Consider the following 26232-nt stretch of genomic DNA (forward strand, 5'->3'; position numbering starts at 1 on the left):
CGGGCTTCACTTTACCTTTTCTAGTCCAAGATAACAGACTTCGCGTTTCTCACCAGAACACCTAACGTGTAAATAGACTCAAATAAGAAACTGGAAAAGTGCCTTCTAGGTGTTCACTTCCAGAAGTTTTCTAATAATTCCCCCCAAACACCTCGCATCCAGCAGTTGTTCCATTACTTAGTGAATTGGAATTGGCATACTTTAGAGTCTATATTTTGCTAGTCAAGAAAGTTTGTACTCCTATCTCAAATGCTACACATGCATTTTACATACAAAATTTGAACTTGTGTGAGACCTTAGCACCACACGATTTTTTATTTAATATGGCTTAATTCCGATATAATTTTCTGAGTTTGTAAAATAAGGTGTGAAAATTATATATTATATATGTAAATATTTATTGATGTATATATACATGTATTTACATACACAGGTCAATATCTCTTCAAGGTTCTGAAACCATTCATAAAATGCATCATTGCATAATTTGACAATAATGCACAAAATTAAGCACTTGAAAGGACTTTACATTGTCAAAATATGAGGCTAACGTTTTAACATCACTCCAAAGAAAATATTAAGCAAGGTTGGCATGGTGTACACACCTGTAATCCCGGTACTTAGGAGACTGAGACAGTAGGATTACAGGTTCAAGACCAACCTCAGCAACATAGCCAGACCCTATTTTACAATTAAAAAATAAAAAGGGCTGAGGGTATGGCTCAGAAGTAAAAAGCCCTGGATTCAATCCATGGTACCACCAAATTTTTAAAAAAAGAAAACATTAATACAACCAAAGAAAATACCAAAGTATTAGCAAAAATCAGTGGCAAAAGTTTCCTCTGAGCTATTAGTCTCTTTCTGAGGTGGGTGGGCAAGGTATCCTATGTATCTGAAAGCAATTTCTTGCTGTTAGCTTAATGGGATGTTAAAAGTAATTTGAAGGTTTCTGCCTTCATCTTTAAAAAAAAAAAAAAAAAAAAGCCCTCTTCATATACACACAGTCCAGCACTGAAAGGTTAAAGAACCTACTTGAAAGAAGGACCATAAAAACTCTTAAGTGGTAGCTGGAGAAAAGGAATTTCTTAGTTAGCTCAAGTAAACTCCTTACTCTTCTTAAAATGTAAGAAAGGCATGTAATTAGATCATTAGTTGCCAACACTTGGTTTTGCTTATGGTTGGTTGGTTTTTTGTTTTTTGTATTTTGTTTGTTTTTTTTAGAAATGAGTGGTGGCTTAGCTCCAAGTAAGAGCACAGTATATGTATCCAACTTGCCCTTCTCCCTGACAAACAATGACTTATACCGGGTAAGTTTTAATATTAATACATTTATCTACTGAATTCTCTATTTGAAATGCAGATGAAACTTAAGCAAATATTTCTCCCAGGAAAAATTCTTGTAACCATAAGTAATCCCACTCTAGGGACACTATATAGGATGTATACCAATTATGGTAAATACTCTAGCTTTCACTCTGAATGAAATAATACGCCATTAGAAAGTGTTTTATAGAAGCCAGGCATGGTGGCACATGCTTGTAATCCCAGCATTTGGGAGGCTGAGACAGGAGGATCCAGGTTTGAAGACAGCCTCAAGCTACTCAGTGAGGCCCTTTGCAATTCAGTGAGACACTGTTTAAAAATAAAGAATAAAAAAATAGGGCTGGGGGGGTGTAGCTCCTACATAGAGTGCCCTTGGGTTCCATCCCCAGTACCACAAAAAAAAAAAAAAAAAAAAAGTGTTATAGAGAAGCCTGGAGTGGTGGCTCACATGCTTGTAATCCCAGCATTCAGGAGGCTGAAACAGGAGGATCACGGTTCAAGGACAGCCTCAGCTACTACTTTGTGAGACCCTTTGCAACTCAGTGAGACCCTGTTTCAAAATAAAGAATAAAAAATAGGGCTGGGGGTTAGCTTGGAGGTAGAATGCCCCTGGGTTCCATCCCCAGTACTGAAAAAAAAAAAGGGCTATACAGAAAACCCTACTGGCCCTTGATCCAGTGTTGCAACATTGGATTATACAACTGGATTATACAGCTAATTATAGAACCCTTCCAAGGTGGTGCCACATACCTGTAATCCCAATACTTGAGAGGCTGAGATGGGAGGATCACAGGTTCTAGGCCAGCCTCAACAATTTAATGAGACTCTATTTCAAAATAAAAAACAAAATGGGCTGAGGGGGTGTGGCTCAGAAGTAAAATGTCCTCGTGTTTAATCCACAGTACCAAAAATGGGGGTAGGGACATGGGGGGTGTGCCCCAAGGTAGATCACCTCTGGGTTCAGTCCCCAATACCAAAAAAAAGTTTTGCTAAGTTGTTAAGGTTGACCTTGAACTTTTTATCTTCCTGTCTCCTAAGCAGCTTACAGGCATGTGCTACCTTGCCCAGCTACAGTGGTGGGTTTTTGTTTGTTTTGCTTTGTTTTTGTTTTGCTTTTTCTGGGTATCTATTTCATTGTCAGAAATATAGGAACTAAGGCCAAGTATGGTAGCATACACCTGTAATCTTAGTACTTTGCACATTCAAGACCAGCCTCAGCAATTTAGCAAGATACTGCTTCAAAATGAAAAATAAAAAGGCTGGACATATTGGTGTATATGGTCCCAATACTTGTCAAGCTGAGACAGGAGAATCACAGCTTCAAAGCCACCCTTAGCAACTTTGTAAGTCTCTCAGCAACTTAGTAAAACCCTGATTCTAAATAAAAAATAAAATAGAGTGGGAGTATAGCTCAGAAATAAAATGCACCATGGTTCAATCACAAGTACCAAAAAAAAAAAAGAAGAAAAAGAAATGTAGTAACTGAAAGGATAAATGTGACTCCAATAACAATAAGAATAGTGTCCAAAACTATATGGTGGCACATGCCTATCTGCAACTTGGTGGGACTCTGTTTCAAAATAAAAAATATAGCTGGGTGTTGTGGTGCATGCTTGTAATCCCAGTATTTGGGAGGCTGAGACAGGAGAATCACAGATTTGAGGATAACCTCAACAAATAATGAGGTTCTCATCAACCTAGGAAGACCCTGTTTCAAAATAAAAATAAGGCTGAGCCGGGTGTGGTGGCGCACACTTGTAATCCCGGCATTTGGGAGGCTGAGACCAGAGAATCACAGTTCGCGGACAGCCTCAGCTATTTAGTGAGGCCGTCTGCAACTCAGTGAGACCTGGTTTCAAAATAAAAGAAAATAGGGCAGGGGGTATAGCTCTGAGGTCGAATGCCCCCGGGTTCCATCCTCAGACCCGCAAAAAAATAAGATAAAAATAAGGCTGGAGTGTAGCTGGGAAGTCCAGTACTTCTGGGTTCATTTCCCAGTACCTGAAAAATAAGATAGGCCTAGGGGTGTACCTCAGAGGCAGAATCCCACTGGGTTTAATCCCCAGAACAACAAAAACGTATATTGTCCTAACCTGGTAGTCATGGTGGCACACACCTGTAATCCCAGTACTTGGGCGGCTGAGACAGAGCATCACAGGTTCAAAGGCAGCCTGAGCAACTTAGTGAGACTCACAGCAACTTAGTGAGACCCTGTTTTCAAATAAAAAATAAAATAGGACTGGGGGGTGTACCTTGGAGGTAGAATGCTCATGGATTCTATCCCCAGCACCAAAAGGAAGGAAAAAAAATCATAATAAGAAAAAGGGCCCAGGATGTAGTTCCAAGGTAGAATGCCCTGGGGTTGCAACACCAATGCAAAAAAAAAAAAAAAAAAAAAAAAAAAAAAAGGAAACAAAAGAATATTGTAGCTAAGAATGTTGGTACACTCCTATAATCCCAGTACTTGAGATGCTGAGACAGGAGGATCACAGGACTAGCCTCCACAATTTAGCAAGACCTACAGCAACTTAGTGGGAGCCCATTTCAGAATAAAATAAGTCTGGGAATATAGCTCAAAGGTAGACTGTCCCTGGATTTAATCCCCAGTAACACACATACACACAAGGAATATTGCCCTAGTTGCCTAGAAACTATTTCTTGTAGAGTTTGTTTTATAGAATTAACATAAACTATAACACAGAATTTTTCATAAATTATAACTAATTTTTTCATAAACTATAATACAGAATTTGGTCAGTATATAATATCTAAAATGTTAATGTTTTATGATTTTAAAATATAAATTATTATGTGATCTTTTATTTCAGATATTTTCCAAGTATGGCAAAGTTGTGAAGTAAGTATATTACAAGATACTTTATATAACAAAGAAAATTTTATAAAGTTCATTTCACAATTTTTACATATATTCAATTGTTTTTCTATTTACATAAACATATAGACAGTTTTTAAGGTCCTATTCTATACATGCAATTTTGTTTTCTCTTTTAACTTGATATTATATCATAAATGGCCTCAATAGCCAGGCAGGATGACACATAAACTAATCATCATACTTGGGATACTGAGACAGGAGGATCACAGGTTCGAGGTCAGCCTCATCAAGTAGGGATACTTGTCTAGCAGGACACAGTTTCAAAACTAAAAATACAGTTGGGGGAGGGTAGTTCAGAGGTAGAATGCCCCTGAGTTCAATCCCCAGTACCACAAAAAATAAATAAATAAAAAGGAAAAAAGCCAGGCATGATGGCATACATTTGTAATCCCAGTACTTGGGAGGCTGAGACAGGCAGATCACAGGTTTGGGGCCAGCCTCACCTTCTTAGAGAGACCTTGTTTCAAAATAAAGAATAAAATTGGACTGGAGGGGTATAGCTTTGAGGTAGAATACCCCTAGGTATTACTAGGGGTAATATCCCCTTTTTACTAGGGGTAAAATCCCCATTACTGCAAAAAAAGAAAAAGAAAAAAAAATTAAATCCAGACACCATCGTGCATCCTAGGGACTTGGGAGGCTGAGGCAGGAAGATTGGAAGTTCCTGGTTAGCCTGGGCAATTTAGCAAGACAGTGTCTCAAAATAAACTAGAAAAAAAATGCTAGGGTTATAGCTCAGAGGTACAATGCTCCTAGGTTCAATAGAGAGAGAGGAATAAAGAGAGAGAGAGAGAAAGAGAGAGAGAGAGAGAGAGAGAGAGAGAGAGAGAGAGAGAGAGAGAGAGAGAGAGGCAGGCAGACAGACGGCCGACATGGTGGCACATGTTTGTAATCCCCGTACTTGGGAGGATCACAGGTTCAAGAACAGTCTCAGTAAATAGTGATACTCTCAGCAACCTAGCAAGACCCTATTCTAAAACAAAAAAGATAATGGACTGGGAGTATAGCTCAGAAGTAGAACGCCCCTGGGTTCAATCCCCAAGTTCATTAAAAAAAAATTTTAATGCTACTATGTAAAATGTAATGTAAAATAAAATGTCAATATATTCATGTGTGCCATCTTGTGCATTTTTCTGAAATTCAGGTTTTAGAAAACTATTAAGCTTTGTCTTGATCGTTGTCTCTTTTTACTATTTGGAAATAATTTCAAGTTTATAAAACTGCAAAACTAGTACAAGAAACATCAAAGTACCCTTTATCCAGTAAGCCAAAATAAGCCTTTCTCCTTATAATAAAGAAAAAATATATATATAACCGGGCATGGTGGCACACTCCAGTACTTGGGAGGCTGAGACAATGGGTCTCAAGTTCACAGCCAGTCTCAGCTACGTAGTGAGGCCTTCAACAACTTAGTGAGACCCTGTTTCAAGATAAAGAATAAAACAAGGCGTGGTGGCACACACTTGTAATCCCAGTATTTGGGAGGCTGAGACAGGAGGATCACAGTTCGCAGACAAACTCAGCTACTTAGTGAGGCCCTTTGCAACTCGGTGAGACCCTGTTTCAAAATAAAGAATAAAAAATAGGGCAGGGGGTGTAGTTCAGAAGTCAAATGCCCCTGGGTTCCATCCCCAGACCGCAAAAAAAAAGAATAAAAAACAGGGCTGGAGATGTAGCTTGGAGGTAGAATGCCCCTAGGTTCCATCCCCAGTACCACAAAAAAAAAAAAAAAAAAAAAGAATGGAAAATAGAGTTGAGCGTGTATCATGTAGGTAGGATGCCCCTGGGTTCAATCCCCAGTACTGAAAAAAAGTTTTAAAAATCATCCAGTTTTAGTATTGTTAGCATTTTCCCCATTTGCTTTTTTTTTTTTTTTTTTTTGCATTCTCTTTTGGTGTGTCAATTTGTACACACAGGGTTTGTGTTTGTTTGTTTGTTTGTTTTGTGGGGCCAGGGGTTGAACCCAGGGGATTGTACCTCTGAACTACACTCCCAGCCCAATTTCATTTTATTTTTTTATTTTTTTGGAAACAGGGTGTCTTTTAAGTTGCTGAGGCTGGCTTTGAACTTGTGATCCTACTATCTCTGCCTCCCAAGTACTGGGATTATGGGCATGTGCCATTACACCCAGCTTAAATTTATACTGCTAATTTTATCAATGTTCTAGTTTTGTTAGTTGACCTAATGGCCTAGGTAACATTTTTCCGTCTCTAGTATGGAATCCAGTCTAGAGTTAGTATTGTCTCTGATAGCCTCCTTTAGAACATTTTTAAAAAAGATAGCTGCTCTCCTTTTTCCACCCCCATCTCTTTCTCTCTTCCTTTTTTTGGTTTGCTTCATGATTAGATTTGTGTCATTTTCTCAGCTAGTATACTGTGTAAACATCATCTGATGTGACCTTTATAGAGTAATGCATGGAGGCATATAATGTCCATCTGTCCCTCACAAGTGACACTTTTTGTTGACCCAGACAAGGTGTCTAGTTTTCTCCATTGGTTTTTTTCCCCTTGCAATTAATGAGCATTCCATGAAAAACACTCTTAAACAATATAAATATCCTGCTCCACATAAAAATATCATGTAAGCTGGGTATGGTAGTCACATTTGTAATCCCAGTATTTGGGAGGCTAAAACAGGAAGATTGCAGGTTCACGGTCAGCCTCAGCAATTTAGTGAGTCCCTCCACAACGAAGTGAAACCCTGTTTCCAAATAAAATAATAAAATAGGGCCGGGAATGTAGCTCAAAGGTAGAATGGATTCCATCCCCAGCACCACATACACACACAAAAAAATTTATCTAAGTTTTAACATATTGATGGTTCTTGTCTGATTCAATATGTATCATGATTGCTGTAAAATCGTGATTTTCCAACTTCATTACTCCATCTACATCCACTAGTTGACCCTTGGCAGTCTGCTGTAAACAAGAATTCTTCTCACTTCTCTGTTAATGATATAAAATTAACTCCTAATTTTTTATGTTTTATAATTCATTAATTATTTTGGTACTCAAATTGCCCTAGATTTGGCTGGTGGGAGCTCCTTCCTGCTGGATTCTATATTCTTGTGCCATGATCCAACATTTTGTTTCCTCTCTCTTTTATTTTTAAATACTACCTTAGTTTATGGCAAAAGATGTTCCAGGCTGGGTATGGTGGCACATACCTGTAATCTCAGTTACTTGCAGGCCGAGAGAAGAGGATTGAAGGTTCAGAGATAGCCATAGCAAGTAGTGAGACTTTTATCAACCTAGATAGACAGTTTGAAAATAAAAATAAGATAGGGCTCAGTTGTAGCTTTGAGGTAGAATGCTCCTGGGTTTAATCCCCAGTACCAAAAAAAAAGAAAAAGTTCCAAACTCATCTGCTACCTACCTTGCTCTTGCCTTGGAATCAGGCATTTCTTCACAGAGCCACATTGAACATGGTTCTTAAACTATATTGAATGACACCTGGTTCACAAGGACTTCTAGGACTAGAGATGCTTATGGGACAGGATAGAGAGCAAGTTTTAAGCTCTCATAACTGTCTCTGTCACCAGAGTACATCGGGCGATGGTTTTTTTTTGTTGTTGTTTTTTTGTCGTTGTAAGGAGTAATAGGGATTGAACCCAGGGGTGTTGGACCTCAGCTATACTCCAGCCTTTTTTATTTTTTGTTTGGAAACAGGGTCTAAGTTGCTGAGGTTGGCCTCAGACCTGTATTCCTCCTGTCTTAGCCTCCCACGTACTGGAATTACAAGTGTGTGCCACCATCCCTGGCCTAAAATTTTTTTAAATTCTGCTGGGCATGGTGGTACATGCTTGTAATCCCAGTACATGGGAGGCTGAGACTGGAAGATTGCAGGTTCAAGGACAGCCTCAGCAAGTAGTGAGACTCAACCTAGCAAGACCCTGTTTCAAAATAAAAACAAAATGGAGGTATAGCTTGATGATAAAACGTCCCTGGATTCGATCCCCAGTGACACAACACACACACATACACACACACACACACACACACACACACACACGAATATTAAGAATTACAATTCTAAACCCTTTAGAAAAATAAGTCTGGAAGAGAATGCTACAATTTTTAGTTTGTTTTTTGTTTGTTCTTGTCTGCAGGATGAGGGAGTTTGTAAAGAGAAGAAACTTACTCTTCAAGAATCCATTATTAAGCCAGGCGTAGTGACACACACTTATAATCCCAGCATTCAGGAGGCTGAGACTAGAGGATTGTGGTTTGCGGACAGCCTCAGCTACTTAGTGAGGCCCTCCGCAACTTAGCGAGACCGTTTCAAAATAAAGAATAAAAAATAGGACTAGGGTGTAGCTTGGAGATCGAATGCCCCTGGGTTCCATCCCCAGCCCTGCAAAAAAAAAAAAAAAAAAAATCCACTGTTAGCCAGGCACGCTGGCACACACTGTAATCCCAATACTTGGGAGACTTAAGATAGGAGGATGGCAGGATTGGGGCCAGCCTCAACTTATGAAGCCCTCTGCAATTAGGTGAGACCCTATTTCAAAATAAGAATAAGAGATCAGGTTGGGGGTGGAGCTCAGAGGTAGAATGCCCCTGGATTCAAACTCCAGTACTACAAAAAAAGAAAAAAAAACCGGGCGTGGTGGCGCGCGCTTGTAATCCCTGCGCTTGGGAGGCAGAGACAGGAGGATCGCGCAGGTTCGAAGCCAGCCGCGCGCGCTGGCTTAGGAGACCCTGTTTCCAAATAAAAATGTAAAAATAGGTCTGGGAGTGTAGCCCGGAGATAGAAGGGCTTCCAGGAACCCCAGTACCACCAAAAAAAAAAAAAAAAGAAAAAAAATAAGTCCATTTTTATTTCACCCTTCAACTTCTGATTAACACCTAATCATAGCTGTGCTCACTTGTATTAAGTCAATAGCACTTTCTCCTTTTGATTCTTCTTGATAGCCCATGACTTTGAAGAGACAACTGGTTTTTAAAATGCATTAATTTATCTTTGTGAATTGTTTTTATTTAACCCTGTTTTTATAGCTTAAGTTTTCCATGTACATAGTATCTGTTTTATTCTTCACTGCCTCATTGTAAACTGGCTCTTTCTTTATGCTTTAAGGGTTACTATAATGAAAGACAAAGATACAAGGAAGAGTAAAGGAGTTGCATTTATTTTATATTTGGATAAAGATCTGCACAGAATTGCACTAGAGCAATAAACAACAAACAGGTAAGCCATTCATTATCATTAAAGTTTTTAACCCAAAAGCCTATGTGTTCATTAAGGCCAAAAAGTGGGGATACAGAAGATGGTCAAGTCTAATGAATATCAATGTGTGTGTGTGTGTGTGTGTGTGTGTGTGTGTGTGTGTTACTGGGGGTGGAACCCAGGGGCTTTTCTACCTCTGGGCTGTCCTCTTAGACCTATTTTACACTTTATTTGGAAACAGGGTCTCACTAAGTTGCTGAGAACCTCACTAAGTACCTGAGGCTGCTTCGAACCTGTGCGATCCTCCTGTCAGCCTCCCAAGTGCTGGGATTACAAGCGTGCGCCGCCACGCCCAGCTCTTATGAATATCAGTATTTAACTTTTGAAGAAAAGAGATGTCAAAAGTTGTACTGTGTTTCCCAAACATTGGCAAAATCTAAGAAAATTATGACAGGTGAGCCGTTATTACATGCAAGTGGGGCATTTGATAAAAGAAACCAAAAAATAAAATAGAATTGAAGATCTGAGGAAATGAGATCAAATAACTAGTTACTAGATTCATGTTTCAGTGAATACATCCTTCTTTATTTACATTTTTCTCTGGTGTAGTTATTTGGTAGAGTGATAAAGGCAAGCATTGCTATTGACAATGGAAGAGCAGCTGAGTTCATCCGAAGGCGAAACTACTTTGACAAATCTAAGTGTTATGAATGTGGGGTGAGTACACCTAAAACTTCATGAAATCTTCCACCGCTTACTCTAAGTCTTTCTACTTAATCCTTTTTTTTTTTTTTTTTTGGTGGTACCGGGGTTCCTGGAAGCCCTTCTACTTCCGGGCTACACTCCCAGACCTATTTTATACTTTGTATTTGGAAACAGGGTCTCTTAAGCCAGCGCGGCTGGCTTCGAACCTGTGCGATCCTCTTATCTCCGCCTCCCAAGCGCGGGGATCTCAAGCGTGCACCACCACGCCCGGCAGTACTTAATCCTTTTTTATTGGTGCTCACCAAAACTTCTGAGTGGCTAAAACCAGGTTTTAAAACTTGTTTTAGAGCTGGGTGTGGTGGAAAGTGCCTGTAATCCAAGTACTTGGGGGGCTGAGACAGGAGGATCACAGGTTTAGGACCAGTGTTGGCAACACAGGGAGGCCCTCAGCAACTTAGCAAGACCCTGTTTCAAAGTAAAAGTAAGGCCAGATATGGAGATGTACACTTGTAATCCTAGTACTTGGGAGGCTAAGACAGAGCAATCACAGATTCAAGGACAGCCCCAGTAAGTAGTGAGACCCTATTTCAAAACAATAATAAAATAGGGGTGGGGCATAGCTCATAAGTAAAATGCCCCTGGATTCAATCCCCAGTACCACAAAATAAAGAATAAAATAGGGCTGGGGGTGTAGCTCATAGATAGAATATCCTAGGTTTTATCCCCACTACCAAAAACAGTTGTTTTACTTAGAAACTGTAGACTCATCTAAGTAAGCCAGGTATGGTGGTATATACTTCTAATTCCAGTACTTAGGCTGAGACAAGAGGATCTCAGGTTCAAGAACAGCTTCTGCAACTTAGTGTGACTGTCAGAAACATAGTGAAACCCTGTTTCAAAACAAAAAATAAAAAGCATCATAGGAGCTGGGCATGGTGACACACGCTTGTAATCCCAGCATTTGGGAGGCTGAGATGAGGATCACGGTTCATGGACAGCCTCAACTACATAGTGAGGCCCTTCACAACTCAGTGAGACCCTGTTTCAAAAATAAAAAGACTGAAAAATAGGGCTGGGGGTGTAGCTCGGAAGTACAGTGCCCCTGGGTTCCATCCCCAGTACCACACACACACACACAAAAAGCATTATGGGTATAGGTTGGAGGTAGAATACCCTTGAGTTCAATCCTCAGTAACACAAAATAAGATAACCTTGGATAATCTTGTTTGGGTAATATAGAGTGATGTTTTCTTCAGTTTCTGAATCTTTGAAATTGGTTTATAGAAAGCATTAAATTATTTATCTCAGTATCTTGGAAGAACTTAGGAAATTGTAAATTTTTAATTAATTTTTGTTAATGCATTATAATGATACAAAGTAGTAGAATTCATTGTGACATACTTGCACATGTATATAACATAATTGGCTCATTTGATCAATTTCATTCTCTAGAACCTCCTTTTTTCCCTCTGTTCCTCCCTCCCTTTGGTACCCTTTCTCCACTCTGCTGGTCTTTTTTCTGTTTGCATGAGAGTTATCCCTCTCCCCCCCCCCGCCTCTCTCTCTCTCTCTCTCTCTTTCTTTTTTCTTTCTACCTCTGAGCTACACCTCCCCAGACCTTTTTTATTTGGAAACAGGGTCTCACTAAATTGCTGAGGCTGGCTTCAAACATGTGATCCTCCTTTTCTAGCCTCTCAAGTACTGGGATTACAAGCATGAACCACCAAGCCCGGCTTTCCTTTCTTCTAGCTTCCACATATGAGAGAAAACATATTGCCCTTGACTTTGTAAGTCTGGCTTATTTTACTTAACAATGCTCTCAAGTTCCTTCCATTTTCCTGTAAATGATTTTATTTTATTTATTTATTTATTTTATTTTATTTTATTTTTTTGGTGGTACTTGGGCTTTCTACCGACTTATTTTATATTTTATTTGGAAACAGGGTCTCACCAAGTTGCTGAGAGCCTCACTAAATAACTGAGGCTGGCTTCAAATCTGTGCGATCCTAGACTAGAACACTGAAGAAACATATTGAAGACACTAGAAGATGAAAGACCTCCCGTGTTCATAGACAGTTAATATTGTTAAAATAGCCATATTACCAAGAACAATCTACAAATGCAGTATAACTACAATCAAAATATCAATGACATTCTTAAAGAAGTAGAAAAAAAACAGTTCTAAAATTTATGTGAAAGAATGGAAGACCCAGAATAGCCAGAACAATAAGAACAATTCAGAACAATAAGAACAATGCTGGAAGCATCACAATATGTGATTTCAAATTATACTACAGAGATATAGTAATAAAAACAGTGTGGTACTGTCATAAAAACAGATGCATGTGCCACCACGCCTGGCTTTCTGAGTCTTCTATTCCTTTAGTCTATGCATCTGTTTTTATGACAGTACCATGCTGGTATTACAGGTATATGCCACCACATTAGGCAAAGACAGCCTTTCCTACAGATGGTGCTGGGAAAACTAGATATCCACCTGTAGAAAAATGAAATTAGATCCTTATCTCTCACAAAAATCAACTCAAAATGGATCAGAGACCCAGTAATTAGACCAGAAACCTTGCAAATGCTGGAAGAAAAAGAGTCAACATTCCAACATATAGACACAGGTAACAACTTCCTTAGTGTCCTATTTCCTAAAAAACAGGAAATAATACCAAGAATTAATAAATGGAATGCATCAAATTAGAAGGCTTTTATATAACAAAGAAAATTGTAAAGAGAAAGCCTACTTAATGGGAAAAAAAATCATTCCCAGCTACTCTTCTGACCCAGGATTGATATCCAGAATATATAAAGAACCTGAAATGGCAAGCATGGCAGCACGTGCCTCTAATCCCAGTACTTGGGAGGCTGAGATAGGAGGATTGCAAGTCTAACGCCAGCCTCAGCAACTTAGGAAAGCTTTGATTCAAAATAAAATATAAAAAGGACTGGCAGTGCACCTCAGAGGTAGAATGTTCCCAGTTTCATTCCCTAGTTTCCCTCCTCCCCCCCAAAAAATAAAAAAACTTACCAAGAGAAAAATAAATAACCCAATTAATAAATGGGCAAATGAACTAAACATGCACTTCTCAAAGGAAGAAATACAAAATGGCCAACAAAAATATGAAAAATGTTTATAAAATTTTATTAATGGGATATTACCTGTTTTTATAAAATTTTATAACTGCTTTTATAATAAAAAGTTCACTACCAACATTATTATATGACCCATCCTATATGTGCTACTATATTTTGAATTTTGTTGTTGAGACAGAATTTCACTATGTTTCCCAGGCTGGTCTTGAACTCTCAGACACAAGAGATACTCCAGCCTAGCCAGCACAGTAGCGCACACCTGTAATCCCAATATTTTAGAGGCTGAGACAAAAGAATCACAGGTTTGAGGCTAGCCTCAGCAACCTAGGAAGAACTTGTTTCCAAATAAAAAGCCGGGCATGGTGGCGCACGCTTGTAATCCCCACTCTTTGGGAGGCAGAGACAGGAGGATCGCACAGGTTCGAAGCCATCCTTGCTGGTTTAAGAGACCCTGTTTCCAAATAAAATATAAAATAGGTCTGGGAGTATAGCCCAGAGGTAGAAGGGTTCCATCCCCAGTACCACCAAAATAAATAAATAAAATATGGCAGGGGGTATGGCTCAGAGGTAGACCAACCCTAGGTTCAATCTCTAGTACCACCAAAAAAAAAAAAAAAAAAGAAAACAGGCATAGTATGCATGCTTGTAATCCCAGCATTTGGAAGGCTGAGTCAGTCAGGAGCATCATGCTTCACAGACAGCCTCAGCTACTTACTGAGGCCCTTTGCAACTCAGTGAGACCCTGTTTCAAAATAAAGAAAAAAAAGAGAGAGAGAGAGAGAGAGCACTACCATACCCTCTGTTTTAAATTTTTTTTCCTTTTAGCACTGTTGTTTTGTAACTGAAATATCCCTTTATTTTCTTACCTGATACTCCTTATAATCTACTACTGTCACCTACTTCTGTCTACTACTGTGTAATTTTGGTGATTAGATGAGATATACCCAAAAACAATTTTGTATAAGACCCACAGTAGTGCCAAGAGAAATTCAGTCTGGGAATCATAGCTGTCAGTTTCTTAAATGACTATATACAATACTTAAGAAACTGAGGCTGGGTCTGGTGGCAAATGCTTATAATCCCCGTGCTTGGGAAGCAGAGACAGGAGGATCGCGCTGGTTTGGAGCCAGCCTTGCTGGCTTAAGAGACCCTGTTTCCACATAAAAAGTTAAAAAATAGGTCTGGGAGTGTAGCCCGGAGGTAGAAGGGTTTCCAGGAACCCCAGTACCACCAAAAAAAAAAGAAAGAAAGAAAGAAAGAAAGAAAGAAAGAAAGAAAGAAAGAAAGAAAGAAAGAAAGAAAGAAAGAAACTGAGTCTGCGGAGCATGAGAGCATATACCGTAATCTTATATTTTGGAGGCTGAGACAGGAGGATTACAGATGCAAGGTCAGCCTTAGCTACTTTCAGCAGCCTAGGAAGACCTTGTTTAAAAAAAAAAAAAAAGGTATTTTTAAGGGACTAGGGGTGTGGCTTAAGGTAGACTGTCCCTGGGTTCAAATCCCAGGCTGGAGGGAGGGATGAACAGGGAGCTGAGAGGGTTACTGACATTGTCCTAATTACTAACTCACATGGGAGATACTGGCTCAGGGGTTTTTCCTTCTGCAATTCCATTTTCCCCTTCTCTACCAAAATGATACAGATGCAGATGGGTGGGTGAATAGGAAGAGGGAGCAAGCAGTGACGTATATACGTACGAATTCTGTCAATTCCTGATTCTAAACCCTTTTAAGTGAATGTTTTCAAAGCTGTGTTCCAGTCCTATGTTTTATTTAAAAGAGAGTGCTTAACATGCATAAGGTAGCTGGGCATGGTGGCACACACCTGTGATCTCAGTACTTGGGAGGCTGCTGAGACAGGAGGACCACAGGTTCAGGGCCAGCCTCAGCAACTTAGACCATTTCCAATTTTTTTTTTTTTTTTTTTTTTTTCATGGTACTGGGGATTGAACCCAAGGGCATTCCACCTTCAGGCTATACACCCAGCCCAATTTTATCATATTACTTTTTTTTTTTTTAAACTGGGGATGAAACCCAAAGGCATTCTCTGAGCTACACCCCCAGCCCTATTGTTTAGTCTTTTTGTTTTTGAAACAGGGTCTCATTGAGTTGCAAAGTGCCTCGCTAAATAGCTTAGGCTTTTTGCGAACCACAATCCTCCAGTCTCAGCCTCCCGAATGCTGGGGGTTACAAGTGTGTGCCACCATGCCCAGCTCTGATTTGATTTCTTGTTTGGAAACAGGGCCTCACTAGGTTGATGATAGTCTCACTACTTGCTGAAGCTGTCCTCAAACCTGCAATCCTCCTGTCTTAGCCTCCATGCATCACCACACCGGCTTCTGTTTTCAATTTTTTTCTCTCTCTCTCTCTTTGCAATACTAGGGATGGAACCCAGGGGCATTATAGCTCCAAGCTACAGCCCAGCCCTATTTTTTATTCTTTATTTTGAAACATGGTCTCACTGAGTTGCAAAGGGCCTCACTAAGTAGCTGAGGCTGTCCACGAACCATCATCCTCCTGTCTCGGCCTCCCAAATGCTGGGATACAAGCATGTGCCACCACACCCGGCGTTCTCTGTTTCCAAATTTAATTAATAAAATAGGCCTGGAGATATAACTCAGAGGCAGAATGCCTTTGAGTTCAACCTCTAGTACAAAAATAAATAAAGATGCTGGGCATTGTGACACCCCCTTTTAATTTTAATCCCAGTACTTGGGAGGCTGAGCCAGGAGGATCTCAGGTTAAAAGCCAGCCTCAGCAATTTAGTGAGGCCCTTCACAATTTAGTGAGACCCTGTTTCAAAATAAAGAATAAAATAGGGCTAGGAATGTAACTCAGAGGTAGAATTCTCCTGGGTTCAATCCCTAGTACCACACACACAAAAGAACATGAATAAGGTCCTGAGTTTGATTCCTACCACCAAAAAAATACATAAATAGGCCAGGCTTGGTGGCACACACTAGTAATCCCAGTTCTTGGGAGACTGAGACAGGAGGATTACAGGTTCAGGGCCAGCCTCAGATACTTAATGAGGCCCTGTTTCAAAATAAAGAATAAAAAATAGGTGCTAGGAGTGGTGGCACACACTTGTAATCCCAGTATTTGGGAGGCTGAGACAGGACGATTTTATTTTTTGGGCAGTCTTAGCTACTTAGGCCTTCTGCAACTTAGTGAGACTGTTTCAAAATAAAGAATAAAAAATAGGGCTGAGGGTATAGTTCAGAGGTAAAATGCCCCTGGGATTATTCCCTAGTATTGAGAGAAAAAAATAAAATAGGATTGGGGGGGTGGTGTATTTCTGATGTAGAATACGCTAGTTTCAATCCCCAGTACCACAAAAATATTTAAATAAATACAAAAGATTTAAAAAAAAAGAAGAAGAGGTAGTTAGGGTCAGATTAAAATACATCCTCACTTATCATATTCATAATAAGTATTAAATTATTTAACCAGGCATGGTGGTGCATGCCTGTAATCAGCTTGGGAAGCTGAGACAGGAGGACTCTGGATTGGAGGACAGCCTCAATAAGTAGTGAGACTCTCATCAACCTAGCATGACCCTGTTTCAAAATAAAAATGAAATATAGAGCTGGAGGTATAACTTGGAAGTAAAATGCTCCTGGGTTCAATCCCTAGTACCACACACACAAAAAAACATATCTATTAACATATCCAGAATCCCTGGATAAATCTGTTACTCTGTTCATCTTGGTTTAGGGATCCATAGGTTTGTTATATTTTATATATTTTATATATCTTTAGTTTCTCCCCCTAAAGTCTGTTTACTTTTATTTATTCTGGTCTTTCTCAAAGTTTTTTCACTATTAAACTTTTTTATAGTATGGAATATGTTAACATTTGAGCCTGGCATGGTTGCACAGGTTTATAATCCCAGTACTTGGAAGGCTGAGACAGGAGGATCACAAGTTTGAGGGCAGCCTCAGCAAATAGTGGGATTCTCATTAACTTAGCAGGACCCTGTTTCAAAATAAAAATAAAATAGGGCTAGGGGTGTAATTTGGAGGTAAAATGCCCCTGGGTTTCATTCCCAGTAACACATACACACACACACACACACACACACACACACACAGAATATGTTAACACTTGTTAGTATATTATCCCAAAACGATTGGGAAATGTTTCTCGTAACACATTCTCTCAACAGTTCATTAATAGTAAACAACACTTGTTGAACTCAACCATGTTCCAAGGATACAAAGCACATGTCTGTTTGATGCTCTGTAAAATGTAGCTAAGGCACATGATTATTTTTTCTATCATTCTAATCTTGGCTCAGTCTTTTTCTACATAGCATTCTAACATAATACTCTTCTATGGTGCTAGGGATTGAACCCAGAGCAATGACCTACCTCTGAACTACATCCCTGGCCTCATGTTATATTTTATTTTATCAGCACCACTAACTGAGCTAACCGGCCACTGACTTTTTTTTTTTTTTTTTTTAAACTCACTCAAACTAACTTTAGGCTATCAAAGGGGGCTGGTATGTTTACAACAGAACACTTTGGAAGAAATATTGGAATCAAATGAAAACAGGCTTTAATCCTGTTTTCATTGGAAGCTAATTAACATCCTTTTTTTTTTTTTTTTTTTTTGGCGGTACTGGGGTTCCTGGAAGCCCTTCTATCTCCAGGCTACACTCCCAGACCTATTTTTATATTATTTTTTATTTGGAAACAGGGTCTCTTAAGCCAGCGCGGCTGGCTCCGAACCTGTGTGATCCTCCTGTCCCCGCCTCCCAAGCGCAGGGATTACAAGCGTGCGCCACCACACCCGGCCATCCATTTTATTTTTAACAATCACAAATTAAGGCCTGTAAACATGAACTTTAATAAATGTGTTGTGAAAATAAATTTAAAGAGGCAAGCTAGCCTCAAACAATGTCTAAAAACTTGCGAAACTCCAAATTTCTCTCCGACCCAATATAAAAAATATCACTAAGGGTACTCATTTTATATTTTATTTTGAAACAAGTTCTCACTAAATTGCTAAGGCTTGTCTCACATCTGAAGTTCTCCTGACTTAGCCTCCCCAGTAGCCACTACACCTGGCTAACATAATACTCTTGAATATATTTTAGTGAGCTAATGTACAGATTGTAGTTCAGAGTTCTTGTGCTATACAACTGAATGGTCTAGTTCCTTCTGAATAATAGTGTAGTAATAGCCTAGTCCAGCTCTGTCAAATAGGACTAAAATATAAGCCATGTGTGTAATTTTATTTACTTGTAGTGTTGCATATTAAACCCAGGGCCTCACACATGCTAGGCAAGTACTTGACCACTGAGCTCTATCTGCAGGCCCATACTGTTTGCTTGTGTGTTTGTTTGTTTTGTGGTACTGGGGATTGAACCCTAGGGTTGTTCTACCTCTGAGCAATACACTCAGCCTAAAAAACTTTTTTTCGTAACATATTCTCACTAAATTGCTATGTGGCCATGTCGAATCTGTGATCCTCCTGTCTCAACCTCCCCAAAACTGGGATTGCAAGCTTATGCCCTAGGTCCCAGCTCAGTAGTTTTTAAAATTAAGATTTTCATGCCAGGTGTGGTGGTGCAGGTTTGTAATCCCAGTACTTGGGAAGCCAAGACAGAATGATAACAAATTTGAGGCCAGCCTCAGCAATTTAGTGAGGCCCTCTGCAACTCAGACCCTGTTTCAAAATATAAAAGAATAAAATAAGGTTGGGGAAGATAGCTCAGAGGTAGAATGCTCCCACATTCCATCCCCAGTACCACAAAAAAATAAACTTTTTTACATTCATTTTTTATATGTCTTCAAAAATCCAATGTGAAGCCAGGCGTGGTGGCGCACACTTGTAATCCCAGCTTTCGGGAAGCTGAGACCAGAAGATTGCGGTTTGCGGACAGCCTCAGCTACTTAGTGCAGCCCTCCGCAACTTAGTGAGACCTTGTTTCAAAATAAAGAATAAAAAATAGGGCAGGGGGTGTAGCTCAGAGGTCAAATGCCCCTGGGTTCCATCCCTAGACCCCCCCAAAAAAAAATCCAGTGTGCATGTGCATCTTGCTGTTATATTGCATATCAAGTCACATACATTCTTAGTAGCCACGTGTGACTAGAGGCTACTTGAATTGGACGGTGCAGGTATAGTCTTTAGGCATGAAAGGGGTAAAATGAAAGTAGTTAATAAGACAAGTAAAGGAGACAAAATTTTTTACTTTTTCTCCTTGCAGTGCTGGGGATCAAACTCTGGACCTTGTGCATGATAGGTAAACACTCTACTGCTGAGCTATATCCCCAGGCCTTACCCCAGTTTATCAAATAAGTTAAATTTTTTACATCCAGTGTAGGTGACCAGTGTGTGTGGGAGGGGGGGGGGTTACTGGCGTTGGAACCCAGGGGCATACTACCTCCCAGCTATACTCCCAGTCCAATTTTTTATTTTTATTTTTGAAGTGCTCTCCCTAAGTGGCTGAGAGTCTCTCTACTTGCTGAGGCTATCCTTGAACCTGCAATCCTCCTCTCTCAACCTCCCAAGCAGAGTGTGTGTGTGTGTGTGTGTGTGTGTGTGTGTGTGTGTCCTCCTAGAGATTGAATATAGGGCATTCTACCTCTGAGCTACATCCCAGCACTATATAATTTTTTATTTTGAAACAGGGTCTCACTAAATTGCTGAAACTATCCTTTGAACCTGTGTTCCTCCAATCTCAGCCTCCCAAATACTGGGATTAAAGGGGTGTGCCACAATATTCAGCTAAACTGTTTTGTATCTTGAAACTTTAGATTTAAAATGTTTGAGGGAGCCAGGTGTGGTGGCCAGTGCTTGTGATCTCAGTACTTAGAAGGCTGAGGTAGAAAAATGCAAGTTAGAGGACAGCCTCAGCAAGTAATGAAACTCTCATGAATCTAGCAAAACACTGTTTCCAAATTTTATTTCCAAGAAATAAAATCAGGCTGCAGGTGTAGCTTGAAGGTAGAATGTCTCTGGGTTCAAAGTCCAGTACCACAATAAATAAATAAATATTTAAATAAGCAAAGTAATTTTTTTTTCAGTACTCAGGATTGACCTCAGGGACATTCTACACCCCCAGCCCTATATTTTTTTATCTTTATTTTGAAACAGGGTCTCAGTAAGTTAATGAAAGTCTCACTACTACCTGAGGCAGTCCTTGAACCGGCAAGCCTTCCATCTCAGCCTTATCCTTTATTTTAAAACAGGGTCTCAGTGTGAGCACTGAGCACAAACCTGCGATCCTCCTGTCTCAGCCTCTCCAGTACTGGGACTACAAGCGTGCTACCATGCCTGGCCCCCCCCCAAAAAAAAAATGCTTGAGGGAAAAATATTTAATTCTTAAACTGCAAAAATACTTCCTTTCTGTATGTTGTTTTTTTTTGGGGGGGGGTAGTATTAGGATTGAACCCAGAGGCATTCTACCTGCAAGTTATACCTCCAGCCATATTTTTTATTTTTATTTTGAAACAGGGTCTTATTAGGTTGAGAGTCTCACTACTTGATGAGGCTGGCCTCAAACTTCTGCCATCCTTCTGTCTCAGCTTCCCAAGAACTGCAATTACAGGCATGTACCACCACACCCAGCTTTCCCTAATTATTAAAGTAGCTAGTTGGAAGTTATAATAGCACAGACTCTTTAGACTTTTCCTTTCAAAGTAATGAGTTTAATGAGTTTAATTTCTTTTGTATATTCCCAGAATATGAGAAAATACATATTTGTTTTTCTTTTTTTTTTTTTTTTTTTTTTTTTGCGGGTCTAGGGATGGAACCCAGGGGCATTCGACCTCCGAGCTACACCCTCTGCCCTATTTTTTATTCTTTATTTTAGGACAGGGTCTCACTAAGTGGCAGAGGGCCTCACTAAATAGCTGAGGCCATCCGTAAACTGTGATCCTCCGGTCTCAACCTCCCAAATACTGAGATTACAAACGTGCGCCACCACGCCTGGCTATAGAATATTCTTTTTTAAATTCCAAAACCTTTCAGTCCTAATGTACCTGGTAATTTTCTGGTAGTAACAACAAATTCAGCATTTTTCTTTTATTGTTTTCACATGAAACAAAAGGAAAGTGGGCATTTAAGTTACGCCTGTCCTAAAAACGTGCTTGGAGAACGTGAGCCGCCAAAGAAGAAAGAAAAAAAGAAAAAAAAGAAAATTCCTGAACCTGAAGAAGAAATGTATGTATATCTCCTCTTCAAAAAATGTCTTAATGCAGTACTTTTGTCTTTTTCTGTTGGTTGATTGCATGCTGATATTTTTTCTTTAATAAATTAGTGAGGAAGTAGAAGAAAGTGAAGATGAAGGAGAAGACCCTGCGCTTGACAGTCTCAGTCAGGCCATAGCATTCCAGGTACTAAGTTGTTCATTTATTTATTTTTTTAGTGGTGCTAGGAATTGAACTGAGGGCATTCTACTGCCAAGCTATACCCCAGCCCTATTTTATTTTTATTTTGAAACAGGGTCTCACTAGGTTGATGAACATCCACTACTTGCTGAAGCTGTCCTCAAACCTGTGGTCTTCCAGTCTCAGTCTCCCAAGTACTGGGATTACAAACATGTCCCACTACACCAGCTCTAAATTATTCTTTTCTTTCTCTCTCTCTCTCCCTCCCCCCCCCCCTCTCTCTCTCTCTCTCTCTCTCTCTCTCTCTCTGTGTGTGTGTGTGTGTGTGTGTGTGTGTGTGTGTGTGACTGGAGATTGAACTTGGGGCATTCTACTTCCAGGCTACAGCCTCAGCAGCCCCATTTTTATTTTTGGAACAAGGTCTCAGTACTTGCCAAGTCTGTCCTCAAATCTGTGAACCTTCTGTCTCATCCTCTCAAGTACTGGGATCACAAGCATGCACCCCCATACCCAGCTAAATTATTCTTGTTTTCTTTTCTTTGTGATACTGGGCATACTGGGCATTCTATCTCCAACCTACACCACCAGCCCTGTTTTTTATTCTTTATTTTGAAACAGGGTCTCACTAAGTTGCAAAGGACCTCACTGAGAGCTGAGGCTGGCTACAGACTTGCAATCCTCCTGTCTCGGCCTCCCAAGTACTGGGGTTACAAGCATGTACCACACCCAGCTTTAATTATTCTTTTAAAAGCTACTATGCTATAGTGATCTTGGATAAAAGTTTTATAGTCCTTATTTCCTTTATTGACCATCTCCTCATAGCAACCTCCTTCTTTCTCCTTTACCTCATAAATTTGAAGGACAAACTGTTTTTCTAATAAATGGGAATAAAAGTTACCAAGTTATCATTTGTATTTGTTCCTTCTAGAATTTTTTTTTTTTTTTTTTTTTTTTTTTTTTGGTGATACTAGGGATTGAACTACCCAGGGGCATTCTACCTCCAAGCTACACCCAGCCCTATTTTTTATTCTCACTAAGTTGTAGAGGGCCTCATTAAGTAACTAACACTTGCCATGGACAGTCTCCCAGATACTGGGATTACAAGCATGTACCACCACACCCAGCTTCTTAGATTATAAGGAAAACATTAAAACAATTTTTTTTCCTTTGTCTGGGGATGGAACCCAGGGGCATTCAGCCTCCAAGCTACACCCCTGCCCTATTTTTTATTCTTTATTCTGAAACAGGGTCTCACTAAGTTATGGAGGTCCTCATTAAGTACCTGAGGCTGTCAGCCAACCGTGATCCTTAGGTCTCAGCCTCCCAAATGCTGGGATTACAAGAGTGTGCCACCACATCTGGTTTAAAACAATTTTAATATAGTCATTCTAGAGGGCCTTATAAGTAGCTAAGGCTAACGACAAACCTGCGATCCTCCTGTCTCAGCCTCCCAAGTACTGAGATTACAAGCATGCACCACTATGCCTGGCCCTGATTTTGTGATTGAGACAACATTCTGAGGGATATCTTATTACCTGCATGGACTGGGAGGATGGCTTTGGTATTGTGTTTTTACCATGTTTGAATTAATGCACCATAAATAGCATGAAATAAAACACTGTTTTTGTTTTGTTTTTGTTGTTTTTTGTTTTGTTTTGTTTTTTTGTTTTTACTGTTTTCTGAACCACATCACAGCAAGCCAAAATTGAAGAAGAACAAAACAAATGGAAACCTAGTTTGGGGGGTCCCTCAACATCAGATGATTCAAGACGTCCAAGGATAAAGAAAAGTGCATATTTCAGTGATGAGGAAGAACTTAGTGATTAAAATTGTATTTATTATGTAAATATCCTTAAAATAAAAAATTCTTGGATTATAAAGTTCATTTGAGGACTAAAGATTACTTTTAGCATTTGAATATAAGAATACTGAATATCAAATAGTTTTTTATTATAAAATAGTTAATGGGAAATTTTAAATGATTTTAAAGTATCATGTTTCTGTCTTGTGCACACAATACAGGTTGAGCACCTCTAAAACCAAAATCTAAAATGCTCTAAAATCCAAAATTTTGAGTGTTAACATCATACCTCAGGTGGACAATTCCACATTATAAAACTTTGTTTCATGCAAAACATTAAAAATAGTGTATAGTAAGGTATGTATGAAATATAACCGAAGCTCATGTTTAGACTTAGGTCCCATCCCAAAAACATCTCAAGTTGCCTATGCAAGTATTCCAAAATCTGAAAACATTTGGATAAGGAATCTTCAACCTGTACTAAAAAGTTAAGATTTGTTAGTAATAATTTTGAAAAGAACTACTTGAATAAAAATAAGAAAATTTAATATTATCATAGTAATGCTAGAGTTATTCAGTGGGAAAAGGGACAGATACTAAAAGGGTTTATTCTAAAATTTCATTGTAAAAGCTTTATTCATATATAATTGGTTTACATGAGAACTTTTGAAATTAATCTTTAAAACAAAAAAATCTATAAAGACTGAGAAATTGAATGATTTATTGTTAACAGTAATGTTCATAAGCTTTTCAAGAGCATTCTGTCTTTAAATACGGGTGCTTTATCATCTTATTTTCTTCTAGCTTTATCCTAACCAGGGTAAGTTACAAATACCCATAAAATATAAAGTAGCTCTGTAAAACTGAAATTCTGTTCCCTAAATGCAACAGTATATAACTTCTTTACTCTTTCTTTTCATATATCTGTACATACTGCCAAATAAAATATTTGTCATTTAAGTCATAAAAGGATAAGGGAGAATTTTTCAATCTGTTGACTCCCTTCTGTCTTCCTTCATCTTTATTTAGTATGGCAATGTTGAAGTCTTTGGTAAAATCCATATTTAATGTTTTTATGACCATGTAAATTATTTTCATATATTTATTACATCTCTTTGTATCTATGGCTAAATCTTCCCATACCTTCTGAAGTTAATGGAAATACGATTCTGGAACCTTTAACTTTCTAGTTTGTATATTTTCTATACTGTTTAAATACTTTGTAAGAACACTCACATAATACTTTTTAATTACTGAAAGCAATAAAAATATTTATAGTTTGAAAACTATAAAGACAATGAAAGTGTTAAGCACCCCACCAGCATAGAGTCTTTCAGACTCAACAAAAAAATTAGACCAAGGATTGAATGCATCTGGGCATAGTGGCACATGTCTGTATTTTGGAGGCTGAGCCAGCAAGATTGCAGGTTGGAGGCCAACATGCAGTGATTTAGCATGACTGTTTCACAATAAAAAATAAAGCCAAGCCAGGCATGGTGGCGCACTCTTGTAATCCCAGCATTCAGGAGGCAGAGACCTGATGATCGCAGTTCACAGACAGCCTCATCTACTTAGCAAGACCTTTCACAACTCAGTAAGACCCTGTTTCCAAAAAAATTTTGTAAAGATTAAAAAATAGGACTGGGAGTGTAGCTCGGAGGTAGAATGCCCCTAGGTTCCGTTCCCATCCCAGTACCGCAAAATAAATAATAAAGCCAGGCATAGTGGCTTATAATCTCAGTACTTAGGAGGCTGAGAGAGGATTGCAGATTTGTGGGCAGTCTCAGCAATTTAGTCCCTGTTTCAAAATAAAGAATAAAACAGGGCTGAGGGTATAGTTAAGAGGTAGAATGCTTCTGGGTTCAATCCCCAGTAATAAGTATAGGGTTGGGGGTGTTTGAAGCCAGACATGCTGGTTCTCGCCTATAATTCCAATACTTGGGAGTTTGAAACAGGATTGCTGGTTCCAGGTCAGCCTTAACAACTTAGCAGAACCTTGTTTCAAAATAAAAAAGAGTTGCCAGGTGTGGTGGCACACGCTTATAATCCCCGAGTTTGGGAGGCTGAGACAGGATTTCGCAGGTTCGAAGCCAGCCTCCACTGGCTTAAGAGACCCTGCTTCCAAATAAAATATAAAATAGGTCTGAGAATGTAGCCCAGAGGTAGAAGGCCCCTGGGTTCCATCCCCAGTACCACAAAAAATAAAAAAGAGGTGGGGTGTAACTTAGAATGGCCCTGAGTTTAATACCCAGTACTGTCCCCCCCAACCCCACAAAAAAATTTTTTTGAAAGCAGAGAAATTGGGAAAAGGTTTGTAATACAAACATATAAATGAACTTTCAGTTTTTGGTTTTGTTTCTATGTTTTGTGGTACTGGGGATTGAACATGGGCATTCTATCTCTGAACTACACCCCCAACCTGACTTCTGTTTTTTGTTTGTTTGTTTGTTTGTTTTTTAATTTTTATGTGTGTGTGGTACTGGGGATGGAACCCAGGGGCATTCTACCTTTAAGCTACATCCCCAACCCTATTTTTTATTCTTTCTTTTGAAACAGGGTCTCACTAAGTTGCAGAGGGCCTCACTATGTATCCAAGGATGTCCTTGAACCGCAATCCTCCTGTCTCAGCCTTGCAAACACTGGGATTACAAGCATGTGCCACCATGCCCAGCTTTTTTTTTTTTTTTTTTTTTTTAATGGGGTCTCACTAAATTGTGGAGGACCTAAGTAGTTGAGGCTGGCATGAAATAGTGCTTCTCCTGTCTTGGCCTCCTAAGCACTGGGATTGCAGCTTGTGCCACGACTCTCCACCGTAAGTGAGTTTGTTGTTTTTTGTTGTTTTTGTTTTTTGTTGTTTTGTGGTCCTGAGAATGGAACCCAGGGGCATTCAACCTCTGAAT

General features: G+C 39.3%; 1 protein-coding gene across 1 annotated transcript; it reads left to right on the forward strand.

Moving 5' to 3' along the window:
- Positions 1-1223: 1223 nt before the first annotated feature.
- ZCRB1 (zinc finger CCHC-type and RNA binding motif containing 1) lies at positions 1224-23358 on the forward strand (the record flags this gene model as incomplete). The annotated part of the gene is given in 8 exon segments (XM_080705113.1): positions 1224-1307; positions 4152-4180; positions 9296-9366; positions 9369-9406; positions 9995-10102; positions 21252-21364; positions 21462-21537; positions 23227-23358. Coding segments are annotated over 8 exon segments (651 nt in total).
- Positions 23359-26232: the final 2874 nt, after the last annotated feature.

Source organism: Muscardinus avellanarius (assembly GCF_963383645.1).
Source record: "Muscardinus avellanarius genome assembly, chromosome: 11".
In the NCBI taxonomy this organism is placed as follows: domain Eukaryota; kingdom Metazoa; phylum Chordata; class Mammalia; order Rodentia; family Gliridae; genus Muscardinus; species Muscardinus avellanarius.